Source organism: Eriocheir sinensis, chromosome 2, assembly GCF_024679095.1.
Source record: "Eriocheir sinensis breed Jianghai 21 chromosome 2, ASM2467909v1, whole genome shotgun sequence".
In the NCBI taxonomy this organism is placed as follows: Eukaryota; Metazoa; Arthropoda; class Malacostraca; order Decapoda; family Varunidae; genus Eriocheir; species Eriocheir sinensis.
This window is the reverse complement of record NC_066510.1, coordinates 6,899,379-6,924,023: the sequence shown is the minus strand read 5'-3', so window position 1 is coordinate 6,924,023 and position 24,645 is coordinate 6,899,379. Positions and strand designations below refer to the sequence as shown.

At 43.6% G+C, this 24,645-nt stretch overlaps 1 protein-coding gene and 1 long non-coding RNA gene across 2 annotated transcripts in view; one reads left to right on the top strand and one right to left on the bottom strand.

Moving 5' to 3' along the window:
• LOC126998946 (grpE protein homolog 1, mitochondrial-like) overlaps positions 1-414 on the bottom strand; it is a 56,286-nt gene extending 55,872 nt beyond the window's left edge. Inside the window, exon 1 of the mRNA XM_050861238.1 lies at positions 263-414. Coding sequence (XP_050717195.1) covers positions 263-330 — 68 coding nt within the window. The 5' untranslated portion in view covers positions 331-414. The remainder of the gene's footprint in view (positions 1-262) is intronic.
• Positions 415-725: 311 nt separating this feature from the next.
• LOC126998935 (uncharacterized) overlaps positions 726-24,645 on the top strand; it is a 58,114-nt gene continuing 34,194 nt past the window's right edge. Inside the window, exons 1-2 of the long non-coding RNA XR_007753073.1 lie at positions 726-769; positions 20,304-20,471. This is a non-coding gene — a long non-coding RNA (uncharacterized LOC126998935). The remainder of the gene's footprint in view (positions 770-20,303; positions 20,472-24,645) is intronic.

Here is a 24,645-nt window from a genome sequence, read left to right as displayed (position 1 = left end):
ACCTACAGATTAAGGTCAAAAGATTAATAGAATTGAGATCGACTGGTTACCAAGTCAAAATCGAATTTGCCTATATATCTCAGCAAATAATATAAGAATTCCCGCATGGACACAACAGAAGTTACATAACTACACTACCGTAGGCGGTAGTAGACATAACATCGTCTGCAGCCACATGTAAACATCAATAAACCATAACTGGAACAAGTAGTAAGATGTAGATCTATATGATATTGTACTCAGAGAATCATTAACCACAAACCTTGGTAACAACGTCTGTCTTATTAGTGTGGAGTGAGATAACAGCACTTGCCGGAATGCCTGCGTCATGTTTACCACCACCACGCGAGAAGTGAGAACTGTGGCGGGGACTAGCGGCTCGGCAACTCTTGGCTCTTGCGTCACCAGGAAACACTCGGCCTGAAAGGAAAACTAATCTTTAGGACACACACACACTATATATATATATATATATATATATATATATATATATATATATATATATATATATATATATATATATATATATATATATATATATATATATATATATATATATATATATATATATATATATATATATATATATATATATATATATATATATATATATATATATATATATATATATATATATATATATATATATATATATATATATATATATATATATATATATATATATATATATATATATATATATATATATATATATATCTATATATATGGTTACAGTGACGCTTGGATACTAGCCAAGAAGCAGTGTACAGTAAGATCAATCCATTAGCTCTTTTTATGCCTTTTTCTGCATGAAAACTTGATCTACTAGCACTGAACAGAGGTCTGGCAGGGTTGCTCAGAGGGTATAAGAGTCAAATCATTATTCCAGAATGAGCTTAATTGGCGTTTCTCGTATACCATTTGGAATAGCGATGGTGGGATGGGCTGAGAGTTAGCAGTAATTCATTTCACAGAATAGTAGGTAAATGTTCGTCAGAAGCTACTCAAAGACCAATTAAGCCCCTCTCGACATGATCGATCAACTTCCACTATATATTTAGCTACACATGAGTCCCTTTTTGTTCCACAAGGAGCGTTTTACTGGTAATCTTATCTTTATAAATGACTCCTGGTCATACCTTCTCTTAGCCATTTCGGTGAAATTTTCCCAGCAAACATTGAATGTACGGACCATTGTTGGCCAGTATCGGCATTCCGATTTTTACTATATCGGACCGACTACGTAAAGTCTGACAGCCGGTACAGGCCCGATCTAGGTCCGTTATCCGTTTGCATCGCGGTCGCCGGTCAGTATCGGCCCAATAATGGTCCAGCGCCGGGGCGAAGCCGGCAGCCATAATCATCCCGTTATACCCGGCGCTGCCGATATCGGACCACTGCCGTCCCAGAATATATTTTGCTTCGTTTGCCGATATCGGGCCAATACCGAATCTTATTTGTTTGCCAGCATATATTTTGCCTCGTTTTCCGATATCGGGCCAATACCGAATCTTATTTTCTTGCCCGCATTGCTCCTGTATATCTGCAGTAATATACATAGTTGGGCACGATAACAGAAAATCTTATTCCCGATAACCGATAGCTGATAATAAAAAACCTTATCGGTGATAACCGATATTTGTTAACTGGAGACACAAATGTAGGGGATAACCGATAACCGATACCGATATAAATCTACAATTCCGATACTAGCTAGCGATAAGTCCGATAGGCGAAAACGATGCTATATTGATATTTAAAAAAAAAAACATAGATGAATTAAAATTTCTATTATTCTTATTTTGCAAAACTTACGAAACCTGAAAACCACACGTTGACACGTAGCTATGAACGGTAATACTAGAAACGCTTAAGCCGGTACGTGGTGTGTTATTTAGCGTCCCCACCGTCAAAAGCTGGGGCTTTTGTTTACAAACACTAGTCTCTCGTGAACTGTGCATGCTCAGACCAGCAGGCGTAGACCTGTACAGTCTCACAAAGACTTTTAACCGTAATTAATAATTACTGGAAGGCTGAATCAGACATACAGTACCACTACCACCATCCCCGCTGTTTCTAGACCGACACTCTGTACGAGTTCTATTTATATGTACAGAGTGTCGTTCTAGAAACAGCGAGGATGGTGGTACTGTATACCTGATTCAGCCTTCCAGCAACTTTTAATGTGTTAAAAAGCTTTGTGAGACTGTACAGGGCTACGCTTACTGGTCTGAACATGCGCAGTTCACGAGAGACCAGTGTTTATAAACAAAAGCGCCAGCTGTTGAAGATGGGACACCAAATAACACAACACCGGGTGCCATCAATACCATGGCATGCTCACAAACGAATATGGAATATCAGATTTGAGGCAGTGAATAATCATTTTGGGGGCAAAGTTAAATGATTTTTCTTTTTGATATATTGATTTTTGAGTCTAACATAAAAAAATAACCTAGTGTTTTAATGTTAATGATCTGAGTATGAAATCTCTTCACCGAAGATATTTCATACCCCGAAGATTTTTCATACAACACCGGGCGCCCGGGCCACGCATGCGCAGTAGGGAGACAACGTTTTTTTTCTTTTTCTGAGAAGCAGAAAAAAGTAGCGATTATCGCTAGTTTGGTTACAAAAGTAATGAAGATACCGATATATATTTAAATAAGTAGCGGATTACCAGCAAGTACAAAAAAAATTTTTACGTGAGATCTGAATTTCACCTCCATGTATGAGTGTAACATGACTAAGGTAAGACTCACCCTAAAGCAGAGGTGGGCGCGGTACTAAAAAAAATGTAGTACGGTTGCGGTAGTGCGGTACTTTTTTCCGAAGTAGTGCGGTTGCATTTGTGTGGTCCCATTTTTTTTTTCCCAGTGCGGTACGCGGTGTACGGTACTGTGGTAGCGGTAGTCAAAATAAAAATACCTTAGTGCCTATCCTGGCTATCCAAACAAAGGAAACATGCTTAGAATAGTACAGATGCCCAAATTTACAATAGATTTTCCCAAAATAAAAGCAATAATAACTCAAACAGCTACAAATGCAGTTTTGGAATCAATTCATTTAATATTTATCATATTTTATATACAATAGAAAAATATTCTCCAGTTTCCTCAGACCTCAGCACTCCTCTTCCTCCTTCTTGACCCCCTCCTGCCAGTCCATGGCATACTCCTTGTATCGAGAAGCTTCATGTTTCCACGCAGGAACACAAGCCGCCGATGTATGGCACATGTTCTCTGGAAATTAACTAACTAATAACTTGTGACACACAAAAAAATAAGGGACTGGGGGAGGGAAAGAGGGAGATAAGGGAAGAGGAAGGGGGGGACAGGAGAGCGGGAAGGGAAGGAGGGGGAGGGAAGGGAATGGGGAGGAGGGGTTGGGGCAGAAAAGGACGGGGAGGGAAAGATATTTGTGTGGGACATATATTTTTTTTCTTTTGTGGTCGATACTGCAACTTTCCGAAGGAGGAGGGAGGAGACAGGGGAGGGGGAAGATGAGAGATCAGCGTCATGTAAGAGAGGAGGAAGGGGGGGGGGTGGAGGGAAGGAAGGAAGGAAGGGTGGTGCGATCTTGAATAACAGCTGCAGTAGCCAGGGAGAAAAGGTAGGGAGGATATGGGCGTTTGAGCGAAAACGAAAGATTATTAATATAGGAAAGTCATGACGGGAACAGTGTAAAACATCATTCAAACTGTCAAACATATTAAGACAAAACAGAGAGAGAGAGAGAGAGATTTACATAGATTTACATAGAAAATCAGACCACACAGACCCCATGGTCCAGACTAGGTGGTCTGTCCTTAAACCTAAGTGATTTTACATTAATCAGATGGCTCCAAAACGTTGCTTTTCTACTCTAGTTAATATTAAGTTGAAGGAAGTGACGGTCGAGCTTGTTTTTAGAGGAGTCAATCGTGTTACACTGGACCACTGATGGTGGGAGCTTATTCCATTCTCGCACTACAACGTTGGTGAAGAAAAATTTGGTGCAGTCTGAATTTACTTGTCTACATTTGAGTTTTGTGCCATTGTTCCTCGTGCGCAAAGTGTCATCGATTATAAACAATTTTGTTCTGTCTACATTCGTGAAACCATTAAGTATTTTAAAACATTCGATCAGTTTTCCTCGGAGGCGGCGTTTCTCAAGAGAGAACATGTTAAGGGTGGAAAGCCTTTCTTCGTAGGATTTGTTGCGCAAGGAAGGGATCATTTTTGTTGCTCGACGCTGAACACCTTCTAGTTTAGCAATGTCCTTTGCATGGTGGGGAGACCAAAACTGTACCGCATATTCCAAGTGGGGTCTGACTAAGCTATTGTAGAGCGGAAGTATTACATCTTTATTCTTGAATAAAAAAGTTTCTTTTAATGAAGCCCAACATTCTGTTCGCTTTATTTGCTGCATCGATGCATTGATGTGAGAAGTTGAGGTTTGACGCGATTTTAATCCCCAGGTCCTTAACGCATTGAACGCTTGTGAGTTTAACGCCGAGTATTTCGTAATCGAACTTCTTATTTTTTGTTCAAACTTGAAGGACCTGGCACTTGTCTACGTTAAAGGGCATCTCCCATTTATCCGACCAAGCTGAAATTTTGTGCAAATCCTCTTGGATGCTTTGCCTGTCTTCGTCAGTGAGAACCGAGTTACCAATCTTTGTGTCGTCTGCAAATTTACTAATGCGATTATTGAGTCCAAACATCCACATCGTTGATGTAAATAATGAAGAGCACTGGGCCAAGAACCGAGCCCTGAGGGACGCCACTAGTGACCGGCGCCCACTCTGAGTTAAATCCGTCAATCACAACTCTTTGTTGTCTGTTGCTCAACCAATTCGCGATCCATTGGTTTACTTGACCGTCAATGCCTATTTGCTTTAATTTATTAAGTAATTTATGATGTGGGATTTTATCAAACGCTTTCTGGAAATCAAGATAGACTACGTCCACTGATTTGGTTACGTCATAAATTGAGAAGAGATCGTTATAAAAGGTCAGTAGGTTTGACAGGCAGGATCTTTTGTTACGGAAGCCATGTTGTGAATCTTCAATTAATGAGTGGCTTTTGAGGTAACTCACAATTTTGTCTCTAATTATGCTCTCGAGTAGCTTACCTACAATTGAAGTTAGACTAATGGGTCGGTAGTTATCTGGTATTTTTTTGTCTCCTTTCTTAAAAATCAGTGTCACGTTAGCCTTTTTCCAATCCGAAGGGACGATGCCTTGTCGCAAGGATATATTGAATACGATAGTGAGGGAGGAGAGTATTTCGCTCTTTGTTTCTTAAGCAGTATAGGATATACTTTGTCGGGTCCGGGACTTTTATTTGTTTTAAGTGAATGGAGAGCTTTAAGGACTTCATCGGTTGTTATTTCAAAATTAGGCAATGCATGCTCGAGATTTACAATAGTACTGGTGTTGGTGGTAGCGAGAGGAAGACTGTTAGTATTAAACACCGAGGAAAAGTAATTGTTTAAGAGGTTTGCAATGTGTTGGCTGTCAGTCACTAGTGCACCGTCGCTGTTTGTTAAAGGTCCAATACCACTTTTGATCGCCTTTCTGTTGTTTATGTAACTGAAGAAAGATTTCGGATTATTTTTACAGTTGGCTGCAATATTTTCTTCATATCTACGCTTTGCCTGACCTACTAATTTTTTTACTCGTCGCCTGGCATCATTATAAAGTCTAATGTTTTCGGGCGTGCTTTGTTCTTTCTTTAACCTGTAAAACAATTTTCTTTCATTGACTGATTGTTTAATTTCGCTATTAAACCACGGTGGGCTTTTATTAGTGTTAATTCGCTTCTCGCACAATGGGACGAATGTGTTCTGCTGAGTAAGTGATTTTTAAAGCTTAGCCAGGCTTCATCTACGTTGCCGTCATCTGATAGTTGTATTTCTGTTAGTTTTTGTCGGATTTCTACGAAGTTAGCTCTTTTGAAATTGGGCACCTTTACTTTATTTTCAGTCACTGATGATTGAGCTCTAATGTCGACGCGCACTAATTTATGATCGCAAGAACCGAGGTGTTCACCTACCGTGACACTACTGACTAGGTTATCTTGGGTCGTTATAACAAGGTCGAGTATATTATTTTGTCGAGTTGGCTCAGAAACCATTTGGCTTAGATAATTTTCTTCTAGAAATTCGATCATTCTATGTGACTCGCCTTCTGTACCTGACAGTGTCGCCCAGTCGATATGGGAGGTTGAAGTCTCCTAATATCAGTGAGTCGTTGTTATTAAGTGACTGCCTTAAGACGCTGTACATTTCAAGGTCGTCATCGAGTGATTGCCCGGGAGGTCTGTAGGTGACAGATATATTCAAATTGACTTTTGCAATGTTTACTCGCACGCACAAATGTTCAACGTTACTGTTTCCCGGTGTTTTGTCAGTGGGTTGCAAATAGCTTTTGACATAAAGGGCGACGCCACCACCTCTACGGTTTACACGATCTTTGTTGAAGAGTCTGTAGCCATCTATGTTGTATTCGGAACTTAAATCAATATTTGTGGTGTCGATAAATGTTTCGGTTATAGCAATTATGTCAAAATTTTCTGTTAGAGCAAGACATCTCAGTTCATCAAATTTGTTTCTTAGGCTACGCGCATTGAAACTAAGGATTTTTAAGTTATCTAGAGGCTTGGTAATAGAGGTGGTGGTACTTGCGGGATCACGGTTACGGGTTTGTTGCGATGCACGGCGTCTATTTACACGGGCGGGGTGGAGGGACGTGGCCGTGACTCGTTTTTTGCTCGGATGACACGTACTGCGTCGTTGAGGAGCCTTCCGAGTCTGGCTGCCCCGATGGGAGAAAGGTGCAATCCGTCCCTGTGGAAGAGCTCACTTTGTCCATAGAAACTGTCCCATGCGTTCAAGAACTCCACGTCAAGCTCCCTACAAAGAGTCTGTAAGCGGTTGTTTAGGCTGAAGGCCTTACTGAAAAAGTCGCTCTCCGCCCAAGTCCGTGGTAGAACTCCTGAAATCAAAATGTTAGGGGATTTAGACTTATACTGCTGGATGAGCCTACGGTACTTCTCCAGGAGTTCCTCAGACCGGGTCGTGGTGACGTCGTTCGTACCTGTGTGAATAACAAACAGTGAATCATTAGTAGTCTGGGGGGAGATCTCCTCAAGAGCAGCAGTTATATCGTCGATCCCAGCACCAGGATAGCAATAGTTCCGTCTTCGACGAGGAACTCTGCCGCAGAACTCAACGACCTGCTGGCGAATCATGGAGTCACCCACCAGGAAGGAGCTCTCCTGCTCGTCCTCCTCCTCCAGAATGGCAAACCTGTTGAAGCAATGAACAGGATAAATCGCTTGTCTGGCTGGTTTGGCTCCTCCATTCACGACGGTGAAGCCATCATGGGCGGTGCCACTAGCATCCTCCCGTTGCGTGGTGTTGTCCGCTGGTGTCGACGGTACCGCTGAGGGCAAGGGGGCGGTTGGAGAAGGGTTTGGCACCACAGCAACGTTAGCCTGGATGAATTCCTGCAAGGAGGCAACAGTGCGAGAAAGCTCTATTATTTTATTCTGACCTGCTTCCATCTTCTCTTCTTGCTCCTGCAGTCTTGTCTCGAGATGCTGCCTGGTGAGAGAAAGCTCTATTATTTTATTCTGGCCTTCTTCCACCTTCTCTTCCTGCTCCTGCAGTCTTGTCTCGAGATGCTGCCTGGAGAGACACAGTCGACAGGCAGCAAAACGCCCTGTAAAAAAGTGAGCTGAGAAGCTACCGTTACAAGTACTGCACTTCTTAGGCGTCATCTTAGATGAAATGAAAGAGATAAAAACACAGAGTGAAGGGGATCAGGAAAGGGGGTGAGGTGTGTGAGAGGTAGTTTAGTAATGGAGGAAAAGTGAGAAAGAGGAGGAGTAGGAAGGGATGTGAGGTGAGTAAAGAGGGGGAAAGGGAGGCGGTGAGTGAGGTGTGTGAGATCAAGGAGGGTTAGGAAATAGGTGAGGTGAGTGAGAGGGAGTTTGGGAAAGGAGGTAATATAAGTGGGAGAGAGGAGGAGTAGGAAGGGATGCGAGGTGAGTGAGGTGTGTGAGAACAAGAAGGGTCAAGAAAGAGGCGAGGTAAGGTGGGTGAAGGGATGGGTAAATAGGATGTGAGGTAAGGTGAGTGAGGGGGGGAGGTCTTAGAAATATGTGGAGGTGAGGGAGGAGTAGGAAGGGCTAATCCTCTAGGGGATGAGGAGGAGCAAAAGGGATGTGAGGTGAGCGAGGGTGGGGGGGCTTGGGTGAGGTGAGGGAAAGGGGTGTAGGAAGTGTTAATCCTCTAGGGGATTTAAAGAGGGTGTAGTGAGGAGGAGCAGATTGAATCCTCAGGGAATTCAAAGGGTGGGTTGTCGACACACCCAAATCACGCGTGAGACACTCGGGAACACAAAGTCACACTCGGAACACACAAAACACTCAGAAACCCAAGCACAAGCACTACTAAACACCCTCAAGTCACTCGCAAAAACACCGGAAATACAACAGCACACTCAAAACACTCTGAAACCCACGCAGAGCACTATAAACAGCCAAATCACACGCAAAAGCACTGGAAACACAACACACTCGAAACGCAGAACACTCGAAAACAGCCAAATCACACGCAAAAACACCGGAAACAAAACAGCACACTCAAAACACTCTGAAACCCACGCAGTACACTTAGAAGCAGCCAAATCACACGCAAAAACACCGGAAACACAACACACTTGAATCACTCTGAAACCCACGCAGAACACCCGGAAACAGCCAGATCGCTCGCAAAAACACCGGAAACACAAATCACAGAGGCAACCACAGGCAGAAACCACAAGCGAACACACACCAAACACGTGTCGGGAAATCACAGGCAACACACAAGGTCCACAAGCGAGAACACACAAACGCACGTGAAAGCAAACGCAATCCCAAGAGCACGACGAAAACACAGGGCAAGCGAGGTTGTGGGGCGCAGCGGGGTGAGGTCACATCCTTCTCTCAGCAGAGGTCGGGTGTGAATGAGAGAGAGAGAGAGAGAGAGAGAGAGAGAGAGAAGTTACAATGAAGTTAAAAAACAGATATAGTATGTTAAGCATCAAAGAAAACTTTGTACGGGACATGAGCAGCGATCATGTTAGTGCTTGTTCAGTCATCGTCAGAGGCAGTCATGGTGCGCCGCCTTGGGTTGAGTGGCGAACATATTTACATGAGTTATTCGCGTTTGCTATTGAGGATATGTTATCAACTTATTAGACATGGAAACATGGACTAGCAGGCAGCAGAAAGCCTGTTGACTCATTACTAAGCTGCCTGCTTTCAGTGATTTAATCAATCCGTTTGCCATAGGAGTGGTTTGCAGGGAAGGATTAAAGCACTTGCGCACCTACTCTTGGGTACGTTCAGTTCACTCCTGATGCAGCAAAGTGGCGATCAATGCGTTTCTTGAATGAGTTGATGCTCTCTGCGCTAACCATTTCTGCAGGGAGGCTGTTCCAGTGGCGAACCACTCTATTCGAGAAATAACTCCTGCCGATGTCAGTGTTGCATTGCTTTGCTTGAATTGTTTTTCCGTTGTTTCTTGTTCTCAGGTTAGTTTGCAGCGTGAAGAGCATGGAGTGATCAACGTTGCTGAGCTTGTTCAGGTACTTAAAGACTTGTATCATGTCTCCCCGCAGTTGTCTCTTTTCCAACGTGAAGAGGTTGAGTCGCTCGAGTCGCTCTTCATAGGGCTTCGTCCTCAGTGACGGTATCATCTTCGCGGCGCGGCGCTGTACTCTCTCAAGTAATTCAATGTCTTTCCTGTAATTTGGAGACCAGAATTGCACGGCGTATTCCAGGTGGGGCCTTACCAGCGAATTATACAAGGATAACATAACTCTCGGCATCTTGTATTCGAAGTTCCTCGATATGAACCCAAACATTGTATTGGCTTTCTTACAGGCGGACTTGCAGTGTTTTGTTTGTTTCAAGTCACTGCTGATGGTAACCCCGAGGTCTCTTTCCTCTTGCACAACATGTAGTGGTTCGCCACCCATGTGGTATGTGTGATTGCTGTTTCTGGATCCGATATGCATTACTTTACATTTGGTAGTGTTGAAGGACATCTGCCATTTTTCCGACCACCGAGTGATCAGGTCCAGGTCTCTCTGGATAATTTCGCAGTCTGCCGTCGTGAGGGCCTTCCCACCCACCTTTGTGTCGTCGGCAAATTTTGAAAGATTGGATCTTAATTCTAGTTCTAGGTCGTTGATATATATGATGAATAGTATGGGTCCCAGCACTGACCCCTGTGGCACTCCACTTGTAACCGGGAGCCACTCGGAGGCCTGTCCGTTGAGTACAACTCATAATTCTTCCAGTGAGCCAGTCTTTGATCCACGCTGTCAGATTGTCGCCTAACCCCGCCGACTTGAGTTTCTTGAGGAGTCTTTCGTGTGGCACTTTGTCAAAGGCTTTTTGAAAGTCTAGATATATAACATCACTGGGGATATGATTATCCCAGTTGTCATAGATACCTTGGAAGAAGTCCAGTAAATTGGTTAAGCATGGGCGCTTATTCCTGAAACCGTGCTGAGCATCGGAAATGATGTTGTTGTCTTCAAGGAACCTAACGAGTTTGTCTCTGATGATCTTCTCGAGGATTTTTCCCGCCACTGAGGTCAAGCTGATTGGTCTGTAGTTTAGGGCCACGCTTTTGTCTCCCTTTTAGTAGATCGGTGTTACGTTCGCTTGTTTCCGGTCTTTCGGGACTTTGTTTTGTTGTAGGGACAGATTGTAGATGGCGGTGAGTGGCTTGAGGATTTGCTGCTTGAGTTCCTTGAGCAGCCTGGGTGACAAGTCGTCGGGTCCGGTGGACTTGTTTGTCTCGAGTTTGTCTAGGTAGTTTTTCACATCCCGTTCGTCGATTGTGCCAATTTCTAGGAGAGTAATTCCCATCGGTGGGGTAGGGCTCTCGGGTACGGACTGGGTGTTCTCGACCGTGAACACAGACGCGAAGTTTCTGTTTAGGATTTCGACCATTTGTCTGCTGTCCTGTGTTAGTACGTCACTTTCATCTTTTAGGGGACCGATATTGCTTTTTGTCTTCTTTTTGGTTCTTATATACGTGAAGAACTTTTTCGGGTTGGACTTGGCTTCGCGCGCAATCTGCTTTTCATAGTCGCGTTTACGCTGGCGAATGAGTTCTGCAAGCTCTGAGGCTTTGATGGTACTGTTCGCGAGCCTCGTCAGTGCTGTTTTCCTTTAGCAAGTTGTATTTTCTCTTCTTTAAATTAATCGCCTGTCGAACTTGGGTAGTCATCCATGGTGGGCTTGTTGCATTATTAGTTCTCCTAGTCTTCATGGGAACAGTTGTTCTCTCTACCGCTTGGAGTTTGTTCTTGAAACCGTTCCACGCGCCGTCCACAGAAGTGAGGTTCATGGGTTCCCAAGTTGTCTGGGTTAGCAGCTCACGAGCGAGATTAAAATTGGCTCTTTTATAGCCTGGAATCCTGGACGTGTTTTCGGTGAGTTCATGGTCTGTTCTGATCTTTAGGCGAATTAGGTGATGGTCGCAACCACATAGTTTTTCGCCGACCTAACATTCACGTGCGAGATCTGAATCACTCACGAGTACTAGGTCTAGTAAGTTATTTTCCCTTGTCTGTTGAGTAACAATCTGAGTTAGAAAAGTGTCCTCTAACATTTCGAGCAATCTGTTACCCTCCCGATCTCCAATCATCGTGGTCCAGTCAATGTTGGAACAGTTAAAGTCCCCGATAATGACTGACTGTTTGTTTTGTGTTATGGTGTGAATTTCCTCGTATAGCGCTTCGTCGTCCGCTGCTTGTTGCTTTGGAGGTCTGTAAACGGTTCCAATCGTTATTTTGTTGTGCTTGCTAGTTTCTAGTTCAACATATACAGTGTCATATTTCTCTCAGTCCTCTTTGGATAGTTTCACGGCCGGGTATTTGTTCTTGACGTAACATATAACACCTCCTCCTTTCTTGTGGAGTCTGATTTTGTAGAAGCTCTCGTATCCCGGAATTGAGAATTCGGTCTTTAGGTGGTCAGAGGTGGCCCACGTTTCGGTGATGGCAATCACGTCCGGTCTTTCTACGTCAACATAGGCAATTAACTCATCCCGTTTGGGTATTAAGCTCCGCGCGTTGGTGTATAGGACAGAAATGTCCTTCTTGACTTCAACGTCTGATGATGATTCAGTAACTAATAAAAACTATGTAAAACCAAGTGAGAGTGCCGTCATTTAATATGCACCAACGAGAGGCAACATCAACATATAAGGTGGGTTTTAAAAAAATCACTTTGCTAAACCACTTTTTGCATGTTTTTCCATTATCTTACAATTGCTTATATATATATATATATATATATATATATATATATATATATATATATATATATATATATATATATATATATATATATATATATATATATATATATATATATATATATATATATATATATATATATATATATATATATATATATATATATATATATATATATATATATATATGTATATGATTTTTTAAGCTCATAAAAAAAAAAAAAAAAAAATCGGCCGGCACCACGGACGGGTCCGGGGTTGAAATGGCCGGCACCGCGCGGGTTAAAGAAGACTCACAGTGTAGTAGTTTAGTCTGTCTATTTAGTATTTAATTTTGAACAATAACTGAAAAGTCAGAATGAATGAATCACTGATTCTGATGACTGATACCGATTGACTGATTGAGTCCGATTCACCGTAAAAAAAAAAAAAAACATTTCTGTGAGCATGCCGCGCTGCAAATGTCTTCTTCGATAGTTTTCAAAGTACCACAAAAAAAAGTACCACAGGATTTTTTAGTGCGGTCCGCGGTAGTGCGTTTTTTTCAGAAAATTTGCGGTAGTGCGGTACTTTTTTTGTGATGCGATACTACCACACTACCGCACTACCACACTAAGTACCGTACTTGCCCACCTCTCATACTTACATACGTATACTTAGCATCTACCTGGTGGTCATCGTACGTACATTCCGTTCTAAACCTAACCTAACCCTCTTGGCAATACATCTCTCTCTCTCTCTCTCTCTCTCTCTCTCTCTCTCTCTCTCTCTCTCTCTAACCGATGAAGTCCTTAAAGCTCTCCATTCACTTAAAACAAATAAAAGTCCCGAACCCGACAAAGTATATCCTATACTGCTTAAAGAAACAAAGAGCGAAATACTCTCCTCCCTCACTACCGTATTCAATATGTCCTTGCGACAAGACATCGTCCCTTCGGATTGGAAAAAGGCTAACGTGGCACCGATTTTTAAGAAAGGAGACAAAAAAATACCAGGTAACTACCGACCCAATAGTCTAACTTCAATTGTAGATAAGCTACACGAGATCATAATTAGAGACAAAATTGTGAGTTACTTCGAAAGCCGCTCATTAATTGGGGATTCATAACATGGCTTCCGTAACAAAAGATCCTGCCTGTCAAACCTACTGATCTTTTATAACGATCTCTTCTCAGTTTATGACATAACCAAATCATTGGACGTAGTCAATCTTGATTTCCAGAAAGCGTTTGATAAAGTCCCACATCATAAATTACTTAATAAATTAAAGCAAATAGGCATTGACGGTCAAGTAAACCAATGGATCACGAATTGGTTGAGCAACAGACAACAAAGAGTTGTGATTGACGGATTTAACTCAGAGTGGGCGCCGGTCACTAGTGGCGTCCCTCAGGGCTCGGTTCTTGGCCCAGTGCTCTTCATTATTTACATCAACGATGTGGATGTTGGACTCAATAATCGCATTAGTAAATTTGCAGACGACACAAAGATTGGTAACTCGGTTCTCACTGACGAAGACAGGCAAAGCATCCAAGAGGATTTGCACAAAATTTCAGCTTGGTCGGATAAATGGGAGATGCCCTTTAACGTAGACAAGTGCCAGGTCCTTCAAGTTGGAACAAAAAATAAGAAGTTCGATTACGAAATGCGCGGCGTTAAACTCACAAGCGTTCAATGCGTTAAGGACCTGGGGTCAAAATCGCGTCAAACCTCAAATTCACACATCAATGCATCGATGCAGCAAATAAAGCGAACAGAATGTTGGGCTTCATCAAAAGAAACTTTTTATTCAAGAATAAAGATGTAATACTTCCGCTTTACAATAGTTTAGTCAGACCCCACTTGGAATATGCGGTACAGTTTTGGTCTCCCCACCATGCAAAGGACATTGCTAAACTAGAAGGTGTTCAGCGTCGAGCAACAAAAATGATCCTTTCCTTGCGCAACAAATCCTACGAAGAAAGGCTTTCCACCCTTAACATGTTCTCTCTTGAGAAACGTCGCCTCCGAGGAAAACTGATCGAATGTTTTAAAATACTTAATGGTTTCACGAATGTAGACAGAACAAAATTGTTTATGATCGATGACACTTTGCGAACGAGGAACAATGGCATAAAACTCAAATGTAGACAAGTAAATTCAGACTGCACCAAATTTTTCTTCACCAACGTTGTAGTGCGAGAATGGAATAAGCTCCCACCATCAATGGTCCAGTGTAACACGATTGACTCCTTTAAAAACAAGCTCGACCGTCACTTCCTTGAACTTAATATTAACTAGAGTAGAAAAGCAACGTTTTGGAGCCATCTGATTAATGTAAAATCACTTAGGTTTAAGGACAGACCACCTAGTCTGGACCATGGGGTCTGTGTGGTCTGATTTTATATGTAATTCTCTCTCTCTCTCTCTCTCTCTCTCTCTCTCTCTCTCTCTCTCTCTCTCTCTCTCTCTCTCTCTCTCTCTCTCTCTCTCTCTCTCTCTCTCTCTCTCTCTCTCTCTCTCTCTCTCTCTCTCTCTCTCTCTCTCTCTCTCTCTCTCTCTCTCTCTCTCTGTGTGTGTGTCTCTGTCTTTCCGTGTCTCTGTCTCTATCTCTGTCGCTCTGTGTCTCTGTCTTTCTCTCTCTGTGTCTCTGTCTCTCTGTGTCTCTGTCTCTCTCTGTGTCTCTGTCTCTCTCTGTGTCTCTGTCTCTCTCTGTGTCTCTGTGCATGTCTCTGTGTGTGTCTCTCTCTGTGTGTCTGTCTCTTTCTGTCTCGCTGTCTCTCTAAGTGTGTCTCTGTCTCTTTCTCTGTGTCTCTGTTTTTCCTTGTCTCTGTCTCTCTGTCTTTGTTCCTCATTCCCCCCACACACACACTCTCTCCCCAACTCTGGCTTCATCAGTTCAGAGGAGGATGACCAAGATGATTCAGGGGCTGAGGAACCTCCCATATCAAAATAGGCTGAAACATCTAAACTTACATTCACTAGAGAGACGAAGAGTGCGGGGAGATCTGATAGAAGTATTCAAATGGGTCAAGGGTTACAACAAAGGCGATATAAGTAAAGTACTGAGAATTAGCCAACAGGATAGAACTCGCAGTAATAGATTTAAATTAGAAAAGTATAGATTTAGGAGAGATATAGGCAAGCATTGGTTTAGTAATAGGGTGGTGGGGGAATGGAATAGACTCAGCAATCACATAGTTAGTGCAGGGACGATAGCTTGTTTTAAGAGTAGACTGGATAGCTACATGGACGAGGACGACAGGTGGCAGTGAGGTGTGGGTGCAGTAAGGTGACGGGGTACTGGATGCGTGCCTAGTACCGCCGGTATAACGAGGATCAAGCCTCAACCTGTAACCCCTGTAACTACACCTCACCCACCGTGAGTAGTGGGGGGGATTCTGGAGCTGCCCTGTGTAGGCCACCCGGCCTCTTGCAGTTTCCCAATGTTCTTATGTTCTTATGTTCTTATACTACGCCAACACCACTCCCTCACAGGTGTGGGGAGTGACCTGCCTTGACCTGACATGAATATTCCCCTGAGACACACTAATTCTCTTAATTACCCCCTCACCCGCGTCTCTCGTTCCTCGCGTTTCGCTCCTCCTACCCTGCCCTCGCCCCTCCTCCCTTGTTCCCTCTCTCTCTCTCTCTCTCTCTCTCTCTCTCTCTCTCTCTCTCTCTCTCTCTCTCTCTCTCTCTCTCTCGTACCCACTTCCCCTCCCCCACTCTTTTCTTTCCATCCTTCCCTCTCTCCCTCTCCCTCCCTCCTTTCTCCTTCCAGCCCTCCCCCCCCCCCCCGCGCCTCAAATTCTTCCTCCTCCCTCCCACGCCTTCTTCCTCCTATCATCCTCTCTCTCTCTCTCTCTCTCTCTCTCTCTCTCTCTCTCTCTCTCTCTCTCTCTCTCTCTCTCTCTCTCTCTCTCTCTCTCTCTCTCACACACACACACACACACTTAATAACGCGCGCGACTCTCTGCCCTACGAAAAAAGAAAAAGAAAAAAAAAGATAAATAAACACTACTCACTTGCTCTCTCCTCCTTACCAAGATGGCGCTAAAGAAATGCTCGACTTGCACAGGAAGCTTCTCAGGCCGTTTCTTCACAGGACGATTGACCGTCTGCAAGATCTGCCTGTTGACACAGCAGATGGAAACGAGACTCCTTCAACAGGATGAAAGGCTGACAGCTGGCGAGGAGATCACCGAACTAACACATACTGTTGAAACCTTGCAGGAGTTTATCCAGACCAACATCGTCGCCCCTGCTGCAAGTGACGCCTCATCACCCGTCGCACTTACTCTCCATGCCCAGCCACCTACCGATGAAGACACGTCACAGGGGAACGATAGATCTGCACCTGACGCTGAAGGCTTCACCCCCGTGAGAGGAGCCTGACCTGCCCCTAGAGACTAGAGTCATTTATCCTACTCATTGCTACAACAGATTTGCCATACTGGAGGAGGAGAACAAGGAGTAGAGCACCTTCTTGGTCGGTGACTCTATGATTCGCCATCAGGTGGCTGAATTCTGTGGAAGAGTCCCTCGTCGTAGGCGTGACTACTGTTATCCCGGAGCTGGAGTTGACGACATCACGACTGCCCTGGACGAGGTCTCCGAAGAGGCTTCTAATGACACACTCTTTGTTCTCCATACAGGTACGAACGACGTCACCACGACCCGGTCTGAAGAACTGCTGGACAAGTACCGTAGGCTCATCCAGCAGTATAAGTCTAAATCCCCTAATATTTTTATTTCAGGAATTCTACCACGGACGTGGGATGAGAGCGACTTCTTCAGCAAGGCCTTCAGCCTCAACACCCGCTAACAGACTCTTTGCAGAGAGCTTGACGTTGAGTTCTTTAACGCCTCGAACAATTTCTACGGCCAGAGTAAACTCTTCCACAGGGACGGAATACACCTGTCCCCCATCGGGGCAGCCAGATTCGGAAGGCTCCTCAACGACGCAGTACGTGACACCCGATCAAAAAACGACTCTCAGCCACGTCCCTCCACCCCGCCCGTGTAAATGGACGCCATGTATCGCAACAAACTCGTAACCTTGAACCCGCAAGTACCACCACCTCTGTTACCAAGCCTCAAGATAACCTAAGAGTCCTTAGTTTCAATGCGCGTAGCCTAAGAAACAAGTTTGATGAACTGAGATGTCTTGCTCTGACAGAAAATTTTGACGTGATTGCTATAACCGAAACATTTATCGACACCACAAATATTGACTTAAGTACAGAATACAACATAGATGGCTACAGACTCTTCAACAAAGATCGTGTAAACCGTAGAGGGGGTGGTGTCGCTCTTTTTGTCAAAAGCTATTTGCAACCCACTGACAGAACACCAGGAGACAGTAACGTTGAACATTTGTGCGTGCGAGTAAGCATTGCAAAGGTCAATTTAAATATATCTGTCACCTACAGGCCTCCGGGGCAATCACTCGAGTCACTTAATAACAGCGACTCACTGATATTAGGAGACTTTAACCTCCCCCATATCGACTGGGCGACACTGTCAGGTACAGAAGGCGAGTCACATAGAATGATCGAATTTTTAGAAGAAAATTATCTAAGCCAAATGGTTTCTAAACCAACTCGACAAAATAACATACTAGACCTTGTTATAACGACCCAAGATAACCTAGTCAGTAATGTCACGGTAGGAGGACACCTCGGTTCTTGCGATCATAAATTAGTGCGCGTCGACATTAGAGCTCAAACATCAGTGACTGAAAATAAAGTAAAGGTGCCTAATTTCAAAAGAGCTAACTTCGTAGAAATCTGACTATAACTATTAGAAATGCAACTATCAGATGACGGTAATGTAGAGGACGCCTGGCTAAGCTTTAAAAATCATTCACTCACTCAGCAGAACACATTCGTCCCTTTGTGTGAGAAGCGAAGGAACACTAATAAAAGCCCACCTTGGTTTAATAGCAAAATTAAACACTCAGTCAAGGAGATAAAATTGTTTTACAGGCTAAAGAAAGAGCAAAGCACGCCCGAAAACATTAGAATTTACCATGATGCCAGGCGACGAGTAAAAAAATTAGTATGTCAGGCAAAGCGTAGATATGAAGAAAATATTGCGGCCAACTGTAAAAAATAATCCGAAATCCTTCTTCAGTTACATAAACAACAGAAAGGCGATCAGAAGTGGAATTGGACCCTTAACAAACAGCGATGGTGCACTAGTGACTGACAGCCGACACGTTGCAAACCTATTAAACAATTACTTTTCCTCGGTGTTTAATACTAACAGTCCTCCCACCACTACCACCAACTCCAGTACTAATGTAAATCCCGAGCATTCATTGCCTAACTTTGAAATAACAACCGATGAAGTCCTTAAAGCCCTCCACTCACTTACAACAAATAAAAGTCCTGGACCTGACAAAGTATATCCTACACTGCTCAAAGAAACAAAGAGCGAAATACTCTCCTCCCTTACAACCGTATTCAATATGTCCTTGCGACAAGGAATCGTCCCTTCGGATTGGAAAAAGGCTAACGTGACACCGATTTTTAAGAAAAGAGACAAAAAATTACCAGATAATTACAGGCCCATTAGTCTAACTTCGGTTGTAGGTAAGCTACTTGAGAGCATAATTAGAGACAAGATTGTGAGTCACCTTGAAAGCCACTCATTAATTGGGGACTCACAACATGGCTTCCGTAACAAAAGATCCTGCCTATCAAACCTATTGACCTTTTATAACGACCTCTTCACAGTTTATGACGTAACCAAATCACTGGACGTAGGCTATCTTGATTTCCAGAAAGCGTTTGATAAAGTCACACATCACAAATTACTTTATTAATTAAAGCAAATGGGTATTGACGGTCAAGTACACCAATGGATCGCGAATTGGTTGAGCAACAGACAACAAAGAGTGGTGATTGACGGATTTAACACAGAGTGGGCGCCGGTCACTAGTGGCGTCCCTCAGGGCTCGGTTCTTGGCCCAGTACTCTTCATTATTTACATCAACGATGTGGATGTTGGACTCGATAATCGCATTAGTAAATTTGCAGACGACACAAAGATTGGTAACTCGGTTTTCACTGACGAAGACAGGCAAAGCCTCCAAAAGGATTTGCATAAAATTTCATCTTGGTCGGATAGATGGAAGATGCCCTTTAACGTAGACACGTGCCAGGTCCTTCAAGTTGGAACAAGAAATAAGAAGTTCGATTACGAAATGGGCGGTGTTAAACTCACAAGCGTTCAATGCGTTAAGGACCTGGGGGTTAAAATCGCGTCAAACCTCAGATTCTCACATCAATGTTTCGATGCAGCAAATAAAGCGAACAGAATGTTGGGCTTCATTAAAAGAAACTTTTTATTCAAGAATAAAGATGTAATACTTCCGCTCTACAGTAGTTAGTCAGACCCCACTTGGAATATGCGGTACAGTTTTGGTCTCCCCACCATGCAAAGGACATTGCTAAATTAGAAGGTGTTCAGCGTCGGGCAACAAAAATGATCCCTTCCTTGCGCAACAAATCTTACGAAGAGAGGCTTTCCACCCTTAACATGTTCTCTCTTGAGAAACGCCGCCTCCGAGGAAAACTGATCGAATGGTTTAAAATACTTAATGGTTTCATGAATGTAGACAGAACAAAATTGTTTATGATCGATGACACTTTGCGAATGAGGAACAATGGCATAAAACTCAGATGTAGACAAGTAAATTCATACTGCGCCAAATTTTTCTTCACCAACGTTGTAGTGCGAGAATGGAATAAGCTAGCACCTTCAGTGGTACAGTGTAACACGATTGACTCCTTTAAAAACAAGCTCGACCGATACTTCATTGAACTTAATATTAACTAGAGTAGAAATGCAACGTTTTGGAGCCATCTGATTAATGTAGAATAACTTAGATTTAAGGACAGACTACCTAGTCTGGACCATGGGGTCTGTGTGGTCTGATTTTCTTTGTAAATCTTTGTAAATTTCTCTCTTTCTCTCTTTAACATAATGTAATTTCGAGCAGACGCAACATCTTGTGAAGACCATGGACCAAGGTGGGGTGCGAATGATCGGACTGCAGGAATGTGGGCGACCTCAAACGGCCCAACGGCTCGGAGACGTTCCTGCTGATCCCGAAGGCATGGTGGGCGTAAAACTGGTCGGACGGAGAAACTTTGCTCCTCTTGAAAAGGTGAATTATTGTGACATTCATAGTTTTTATGAAAAATATGGAATTTTTTTTAAGCATGTCTTTAACCAAATTTAATCATTCTTTTATAATCTCTTTTCTTTTTTAACAGAGAAGCACATTTCAATAGTTTTTAGATGTGTAAGTAACTAATTTTCCCCCATTATCATGCCTGTTATTATTTTATCTCATGAGGATGAAGACTTTGTGACTGGCTGACCGGATCATGGCACTTCGCTTTCTTGTGGAACGATGACATGAGTTTCGACAAAGGCTACTCACTGCAACCTCAGTTCATTTGCTTATTGTAACTGTTTTCTCATCTTATTGACATCGGCTGCATTAGATACTTAAGTCTGTCCTCATATAGCAAATTTCTCACCCCCTGTATTTTTTTATGCCTACATGGTCTAGTGGTTAGCGTGCCTTGGTACGAACCCGCGGCCCTGAGTTCGAATCCCGACCTAGGCAGTCAGTTTTGAAGGGCGCTTTAGCTGTGGGGACCGACCATCCCCAAACTCCCCTTTTGCTGAATTCAAAATGGCGAAAAATTGTCGGTTTTCGCAAAAAATGTTGGTTGAAACTCTGAATTGATGCCGCAGATCAACCCGCCGTCCAATTGTGTGCCCGGGTACGAAAATTCAAGGCAAAACATGACCGTATGCAGTCAGAAAGGCCCAAAATGCCCGAAAACAGCCGAAAATGACCATTCGTCGCGGAAACGTCCGGTTGAAACTCTGATTTGGTGCCGTAGACCGATCCGCCGCCTAATTTTGTGCCCGGGTACAAAATTGTAAGCTGAAATATTAGCGTATGTGTCGGAATGGCGGAAAATGGCCGAAAAAAGCCGAAGATGGCCATTTTACGGCAAAGTGTCCCGTTGTAACTCTGATTTGATGCCGTAGATTATTGATCCACCTTCCAATTTTGTGTGATTTTCAGGTCGAAATTATAAAGTATATGGTCAGCATCCAAAAAAAAAGGGCGACTTTCCCGCCAGCGTGTGTGAACTCTCCTAGCCACCAACGTGTGTGGACTCTACAGTAAATATATCCATCACCAAACGCACTCAGCTTCGCGAGCGAAGCTGAGTGCGTTTGGGGATGTTATCAATGTCTACTAACTTTGTCAAAGTATTTATAGTGAAGTATTATGTATGAATGCAAATTAGAAAGGTTGGATGATGTTATGTATACGTTGGAATTTACTAATGACGAAGAACATTTGAGATACAACCATTTCCTTTTTTTTTCGGCGACTTTTTAGAGCGGCGACTATATATGAGTTGACGGTAAGTAATATATATATATATATATATATATATATATATATATATATATATATATATATATATATATATATATATATATATATATATATATATATATATATATATATATATATATATATATATATATATATATATATATATATATATATATATATATATAGCTTATTTTACCATGTCTTACAGTACTGTACTGCATACACCACCATGTTTTATAGTACGATATAGCCTACACCATCATGGCTTAAGCTACTATATAGATAATCTAATCCATAATGTCCTACAGTAGTGGTAACAGGAATGGACCGTATTGGCTATACAGGCAGCGCCACGCGTGTCCACTCGGTGAACTGTCAAAGCAGTACTTTCCATAGAATTCAAGTTATGTACTAGAGTGCATCTGAGGCTGCCTCCAGGATACAAGGCCTTGGCAGAGTCACCGCTCTGAGCCAACGACCGCTCACATATTACCTCTACTCGATTTCCTGACACTACTATTTGACCTGGAGAAAAACTGAAATCGGGTAGGAGTGAAGTGTGTGCAATCATCGGCTTAGAGCGATGGCGGCACCATGGCCGTGTATCTCGGAGACAGCTTCAGACACACACTATTCTATAACTTGAAATCTATGGAAAGTACAGCTTGGAGTTTAGTGGCCACATGTGGCGCTGCCTGTATAGCCAATACGGTACTCCATTAGATTGTCTGTATCATGAAATATGCCAACAATATAGCAAAATTATCTTCACTTTCACTACATTTTTTTTTACGGGGCTTGAAGGTTTGCGTGCATGCTTGTCTCAAGCAAAGGAAAATGATGGATTGGCGCCGATTCTCTGGTAGGTATCCAATTTTGGCGCCCCCCAAACCGCGCGCCCGGGGCCTGGGTCCCCCCCCCCGCCCCCCTTATACGTCCGCCACTGGATCGATAAAACTTTGCGAACGAGGAACAATGGCATAAAACTCAAATGTAGACAAGTAAATTCAGACTGCACCAAATTTTTCTTCACCAATGTTGTAGTGCGAGAATGGAATAAGCTCCCACCTTCAGTGGTCCAGTGTAACACGACTGACTCCTTTAAAAACAAGCTCGACCGTCACTTCCTTGAACTTAATATTAACTAGAGTTGAAATGCAATGTTTTGGAGCCATCTAATTAACGTAGAATCAATTAGGTTTAAGGACAGACCACCTAGTCTGGACCATGGGGTCTGTGTGGTCTGATTTTCTATGTAAATCTATGCAAATCTCTCTCTCTCTCTCTCTCTCTCTCTCTCTCTCTCTCTCTCTCTCTCTCTCTCTCTCTCTCTCTCTCTCTCTCTCTCTCTCTCTCTCTCTCTCTCTCTATATATATATATATATATATATATATATATATATATATATATATATATATATATATATATATATATATATATATATATATATATATACACACACACATACACACAATGGATACCCTCACAGGCCATCGACACACTAAAAACACTGAACCTATTTCGTAGCCGTGGACGCCGGGCAGGGTGCTGTGTTCAGCGAGCCATCAGTACTATTACGAGTGTACGCCCAGTGACTAATACAGTGAAGCATAGCGAGTACAAACACTTTGAAGTGCCGCGCGTGTGGTACAACCTCCCCTCAGTGCTGATGTCGAACGTCACCTCCCTGAACAACAAGCTCGACGAGGTTAATACCACAGTGAGAACCATCAACCCGGACATAGTGGCAATAACGGAACCCTGGCAAGTGACCCCAGAGCTGTGCCAAGTGGACGGGTACAGTGTGTTTTCCCGCCTCAGAGAGGGCAGGAGGGGCGGTGGAGTACTAATGTGGTGCCGAAACACTTTCAACCCCTCAGTGCTCGATGTGGACGATCCCGATGAGGTGGAGGCAATGTGGATCAAAGCCACCCCCTCCCGCCACCCCCGCCAGGTTGACAACATTATTCTATGTACAGTGTACCATCCACCCCGCTCTCCCTCCGGCCCTGCGTTAGTGAACCATCTCATCAATACAGTGGACGATACACGTGTTAGGTACCCCGGCGCTAAGTTCGTGTTGTGTGGGGACTTCAATGAACTAGACATTGCTGACGTTACCAACCACCTGTGCCTCACACAACTTGTTAATTTTCCCACGCACGAAAGGAACACGCTGGACCTTATCCTCACTGACCTGACGGACTGGTACTCCCCCCCTCAGCCCCTCCCCCCCATGGACCGAAGCAATCACACCTCAGTCCTGTGGACGCCCTCCCCTACCATCTCACGGAGGTGCGAAACGGCCAAGAGGACCACCCGCCCGACACCTGACTCCAATATTAGGCAGTTTGGGCAGTGGTTGGTGGGCTATCCTTGGGTCGAGGTCCTTACCGTTCGTGACGTCACGGAGAAGTGGAACAACTACCTCGCCACCATCACTCAGGCGTATCACCACTTCTTCCCCACCAAGACACAACACACACACCCAGCCGACCTGCCTTGGATGACCTCCAGGATTAAGGCCTTAATGCAGCAAAGGAACCGCGCCTTCCACACGGACCGAGCAAGATACAGGGCCCTTCGCAACACAGTCATCAGGGAAATCGCAGTGGGGAAGAAGGAGTACTACCCCCAAGAACTACAACACCTGGAGGGCAATAACACCAGCAATTTGTTCTCCAAGATACGCCATTTGTGTGGCCTGGGAAACCCGTCGTCGGCTTTCCCTTTTCTCCCCTCCTCCTCCTCCCCCCTTGAGATAGCTGAACTAATTAACTCTCACTTTTCCTCCATCTGTCAAAGCCTTCCCCCCCTAGACCTTGCCTCAATTCCCCGCCTACCTACCCTCCCTGTCTAATCCTCCTTCCGTGGAAGAGTTTCAAGTTGCCGAAAAGCTCAGATCTCTCA